The following is a 5,916-nucleotide window of genomic DNA, read 5'->3' as shown; positions in this document are numbered from 1 at the left end:
AGCCGCCTCCTGCACATCTCCCACTGGGGATGTGCCCGCAACCCAGGTACACGCCCTTGACCGGAATCGAACCTGGGACCTTTTAGTCCACAGGCCAACGCTCTATCCACTGAGCCAAACCCGTTTCGGCCAATGAAATATATTTAAAAAAAAAAAAAAGAAAGAAATAGGCTCAGAGAGGTTAAATGATTTGCTTAAGAGTATTAAGCTAGTCACTCAGAGAACTGAACTCAAACCCATGCCTTCTGATTCAAAATCCCATGTTTCTACCAAGCTATGCTGCCTCTGCCTAGAAAGTTATGTTTCACATTGACCTTAACTGTTGTATTTTGTGGACTTAAACAATGATTCACAAATGTGGAATCACAATTCTCATGGAGTGTCATAAAATCCCAGCTGTTAAGAGTTTGCCTTTGAAAGCTCTCTCTCAGACATCACTGCCAAGTTATTTTATTTTTGACAGAACTGTGGGTTTCCTTGGAGGAACACCAGGATGCTTTGGAACTCATCATGAGCAAATACCGGAAACAGATGCTACAATTAATGGTTGCTAAAAAAGCAGTGGATGCTGAACCAGTCCTGAAAGCTCACCAAACTCACTCTGCAGTAAGAAAGTTTGATAAATTCTAAATGAACTGAATTGAAATCTTGAAATTGTGTTACCTTGTGTGCCTGTTTTTGAAGAAGAGTAAGCTTTTTTTCCTTTCGTATTTATCACATTCACTGTTGGTTCTGCCGTAGCTTTGTAAAGATTTGAATAAAAAGAAGGATAAGGGACCTTCAGGTCCTTTCATTTGAATAGGACCAAGGATCCTTTCTCCCTCACCAGTATCTTCCCAAGATGCTAATGAATGCTTAGTTCTTCCACCAAACATAATGCTAGTTAGTGTCAAAGAGGCTCAGTAAATACCTAATTGGTTATGATTGTACATTTTACTAACGTGTAAGCTTCTTGGTTATAAGAAGCATAAATTCATCTTTTATCCCTAACATAGTACCTGGCACATAGCAGGCTTTTAGGAAACTTTTATTAAACTGAACCACATAACATCATGCTCATTAGGAAACAAAAGTATGGTTTAAAAATACATATACAGCCCTAGCTGGTTTGGCTCCGTGGATAGAGCGTTGGCCTGCGGACTGAAGGGTCCCAGGTTCAATTCCGGTCAAGGGCATATATGTTGGTTGTGGGCACATCCCCAGTAGGGAGTGTGCAGGAGGCAACTGAATTGATGTTTCTCTCTCATCAATGTTTCTAACTATCCCTCTCCCTTTCTCTGTAAAAAATCAATAAAATACATTTTAAAAATAAATAAATAAAAATACATATACAGGGCATCATTTCTACACTTTGGTTGATTATGATTGAACTTGAGAGACCCAGTAATTGTTCTTATGTCTGTAGAGTGCTTTATGGTTGTCCTTGTACATGCACATGTACTGTATCATTTAATCATGAATTAATAGATTAGTGCCTCACTATTTGCTGCAGTGAAATTTAGGAAAAGTTTCATCCTAGATTCCACTGAAAGCATTTTACTGACTTAAGAATTAAGTCTTAGGGAACAGCGATGCTTTAAATATGTGAATGGCTTTCATATGGAAGATAAAGATAAATTTTATTTTCCTTAGACTACAGGAGAAAATTTGAACCTTGAAGGAAACAGATTTTAGTTCATATGAAAAACTTGTTAAAAGATAAGAACAGCACTGGCTGGTGTGGCTCGGTTGGGTGAGGTCACATGCACCAAAAGGTTGCTGGTTTGATTCCCAGTCAGAGTACGTGCCAGGGTTTCAGGGTCCATCCCCAGCGGGGGAGTATGCAGGAGGCAGCCGACCGATGTTTTGCTCTCACATTGATGTTTCTCTCTCCTTCTCCCTTCCTCTCTCTCTGAAAATCAGTAAAAATAAAAAAAGGTAAGTCCAAAGATGGAATAAGGTACCTTTGAATCTGTTGACCTTCTTGCCAATAAAAGTATTCAAGTTTAAGTTAAGAAGCCCCTTAGAGATGCTGTCCAACATCCAGCGGGTGGTTAGACTAGAATCGATCTTTTGAAAACAAATTATTTGTGAATACCACAGGATAACTTTATTATGGTTCTACCTCTGAGGACTCAGATTATGGTGAATTGGCTGTGTAACCTCTGTAGCATAGATTAAATTTTTAACATCATAATGGCCATATTCTCATGAACTTCTTATCTATAGAAAAGATGACTTTTTCACCTTTTTTGTGTTATCTTCACAGGAAATTGAGAGTCAGATTGACAGAATCTGTGAAATGGGAGAAGTGATGAGGAAAGCAGTTCAGGTGGATGATGACCAATTTTGTAAGATTCAGGAAAAACTAGCCCAATTAGAGGTAAGATTGTTGCTATTTTAGGTTCACAGTATTTCAGCAAGTTTTCATAGAGTCTGGAAGAATGCCATCGCCATCCTGTCACTGCAGTGTATTGAAGTTTTCTGTGTGCTTCTCCTGATTTAAAATTAAAACTCCTACCCGAAACCTGTTTGGCTCAGTGGATAGAGCGTCAGCCTGCGGACTGAAAGGTCCCAGGTTCAATTCCGGTCAAGGGCATGTACCTGGGTTGCGCGCACTTCCCCAGTGGGGGATGTGCAGGAGGCAGCTGATCGATGTTTCTCTCTCATCGATGTTTCTAACTCTCTATCTCTCTCCTTTCCTCTCTGTAAAAATTCAATAAAAATATATTTAAAAAAAAAAACAACTCCTCCATACCCTTTTCATAAAAGGAAATGTAGTCAGCAGCAAGCAGTGAAAATGCCAATTATGTACTGGCTAGAAACTGAGATGTTATCATATCCAGAGGGCAGAGAGTGTGGAAAGGACAGATTACCTGTGATTTAAAATCCCTCATCTGCCTTTAAAGGAAGTCAAATAGTTAATGTCTAAAGTTGATGATAAGGAAATAGCAGTACAGGCATATTATTTAAAACTAGAGGTCGGGTGCACAAAATTTGTGTACTCAAGGAGGTGGGGTCCCTCAGCCCAGCCTGTGCCCTCTCACAGTCCGGGGGCCCTTGGGGCATGTCTGACTGATGGCTTAGGCCCGTTTGGACATCCTTAGCACTGCTATGGAGGCAGGAGAGGCTCCCACCTCCACCGCTGTGCTTGCCAGCAGTGAGCCTGGCTCAGGGCTTCTGGCCAAGTGGTGCTCCTCCTATGGGACCACACTGATCATCAGGGGGCAGCTCCTGTGTTTACCATCTGCCCCCTGGTGGCCAGTGCATGTCATAGCGACTGGTCATTCTGCTGTTTGGTCGATTTGCATATTAGCTTTTTATTATTTAGGGTGATTATAGAAGTAAATACTAGAGAAACAGATAAAAGTATTAAAAGTGGTTGCCTTCGGGGAACAAAGCCAAGGGATAACTGTTTACTTTATAAGCCTTATAATCTTGATTTTTTAAAAGCTATTTTCATAAAATATTTTGATTAAAATTGAAATACTCTACAAAGAAAGGCCTGGGGTGTTAGTATGCCCATAAAATTGTTAAGGAAAAACATAGATGGTTTGAATGCTGCTAATTACTAGGTGCTATCATGAGCCCTTTGAGAAATAACAGAAAAAGAAAGCTAGGATCCCTACTCGGAGTCTAGTAAAAGGAACAAAACTGGTACAGCAGGTCCTTGAATAACTTCATTTTCTTCAATGTCATTTCATTACAACATTGATGAGATGCCATAGGCACTTAACTCTTGTTTATATCATTTAGCCTATGGTAAAATTGGTTTCTTTATACATTGTTTTGCTTAAAGTCGCAGTACCTATTGATAACTTTAATGAAGACTTATTGTACTTATTGTACTTAAATGAAGACTTATTGTACTTATGTGAAAGTATTATTAGGAATTTGAAAGATAGAAGATACAGTAGCAAAACTTGGGGAACCAAAAAGAGTATTACAAGCAGTAATTTCCTTATATATACATATGTATATATATATCTTATAATTGGGCATATATAATATGCTAAGTGTCTGACCATTGGGTCGACCGTTCGGTCAACTGCTCAATCAGTTGCTATGATGTGCACTGACCATCAGGGGGCAGATGCTCCAACCGGTAGGTTAGCTTGCTGCTGGGGTCCGGCCTATCGGGACTGGGTGAAATGGACCAGACATGCCCTGGAGTCCTCCCACGGTCCCTCCCTGGTCAGCCAGCCTCCAACGGTCCCTCCCTGGTCAGCCAGCCTCCAACAGTCCCTCCCGGGCTGGATTGTGAGAGGGCGCAGGCCAGACCAAGGGACCCCACCGGTGCACGAGTCTGTGCACCTGTCCTCTAGTAAGATATGACATGGTAAATAAATGCCAGGAGAGAGACAAAGTACAAGGGGAAGCACTTGATATGGTAGAAGATTTAATGACCATAGATCAGTGATGGTGAACCTATGACACGCGTCTCAGAGGTGACATGCGAACTCATTTTTTTGGTTCATTTTTCTTTGTTAAATGGCATTTAAATATATAAAATAAATATCAAAAATATAAGTCTTTGTTTTACTATGGTTGCAAATATAAAAAAATTTCTGTATGTGACACGGCACCAGAGTTAAGTTAGGGTTTTCCAAAATGCTGGCACGCCGAGCTCAAAAGGTTCACCATCACTGCCATAGGTTCTCATTCTTGCCTGAAAACACTATGGCTTACCAGAATTTCCTGCAGAGAGAATAAGGATGAAGAGTGCTAACGGCCCTATCTGGAAATCAAAGGGATTGACAAGGTTCCAAGTAGGAATTAGGAGTTAGTTCAAAGGATAGAACAACCTTGTCTACATTCTCCTTAGTTATGGAAAGAGCCCTCAGGAAACATGAGACAAATTTTACTTAATATTTTAAGTGGAAAAAACATGGGCATTAGATGGAGATCTCAGCAATACCACATCCAAGTTATCTGAGTTTGGACAAGTTTATGGAGTTTTGTGAGCCACATTGTCCTCATTTTAAAGAGAATATGGGTATAGGCCAGTGATGGCGAACCTTTTGAGCTCAGCGTGTCAGCATTTTGAAAAACCCTAACTTAACTCTGGTGCCGTGTCACATACAGAAATTTTTGATATTTGCAACCATAGTAAAACAAAGACTTATATTTTTGATATTTATTTTATATATTTAAATGCCATTTAACAAAGAAAAATCAACCAAAAAAATGAGTTTGCGAGTCACCTCTGACACGCGTGTCATAGGTTCGCCATCACTGGTATAGGCGATGGTACCTACCCTACAGATGGTTGTGAGATAATACATGTAAGACAAACACGTGGTACCTGGTTATGTGGCTAATTAGTTTCTTCTCCTTTCCTTTAGGACATACAGGAGAGAAGATTGAGTGAAGTGAAAGTATTATTAGGAATTTGAAAGATAGAAGATACAGTAGCAAAACTTAGGGAACCAAAAAGAGTATTACAAGCAATAAATTCCTCTAGTGGAGAGTTGTGTTTTTTTTGGTAGTCCTAACAAAGTAGCATATAAAAATGGCTCAGTAAATGTTTGTTCAGTTAATAAATAAGTAGTATTTTAGGAAACTCAGTGCTTTCCTTAAAACTTTAAAAAGTAAAATAATATGCTTTCTGTTCCTGACCCGAAACAATGTGTTCTGATGCAATTAAACAGTCAAAATACCTGAAATAAACATACCTTTTTTTTTTTCAGCTTGAAAATAAGGAACTTCGAGAATTATTGTCCATCAGCAGTGAGTCGCTTCAGGTCAGAAAGGAAAACTCAATGGACACTGCTTCCCAAGCCATCAAATAACTTCAGCTTCTGAATGACAGCTGGAGATGGTTTATCAAGGAAGGAAGTTACTATCTTTCTACTTGAGTATTGTCCTTTCAGTGTCTTGCCTCGGACTTGATTTAATAATGTTGATTAAAGGAATCAGATGGCAGTTTAGAATTAG

General features: G+C 39.5%; 1 protein-coding gene across 1 annotated transcript in view; it reads left to right on the top strand.

Annotated features, from left to right (window-relative positions):
• The window catches only part of SIKE1 (suppressor of IKBKE 1), a 7,287-nt gene extending 1,378 nt beyond the window's left edge, over positions 1 to 5,909 (top strand). Inside the window, exons 2-4 of the mRNA XM_015563534.1 lie at positions 464 to 606; positions 2,249 to 2,362; positions 5,670 to 5,909. Of these exons, the coding sequence (XP_015419020.1) occupies positions 464 to 606; positions 2,249 to 2,362; positions 5,670 to 5,771 (359 nt within the window). The 3' untranslated portion in view covers positions 5,772 to 5,909. The remainder of the gene's footprint in view (positions 1 to 463; positions 607 to 2,248; positions 2,363 to 5,669) is intronic.
• The last annotated feature ends 7 nt before the right edge of the window (positions 5,910 to 5,916 follow it).

Source organism: Myotis davidii, unplaced genomic scaffold, assembly GCF_000327345.1.
Source record: "Myotis davidii unplaced genomic scaffold, ASM32734v1 scaffold217, whole genome shotgun sequence".
Taxonomy (NCBI): Eukaryota; Metazoa; Chordata; class Mammalia; order Chiroptera; family Vespertilionidae; genus Myotis; species Myotis davidii.
This window is presented reverse-complemented; position numbering and strand designations above follow the sequence as displayed.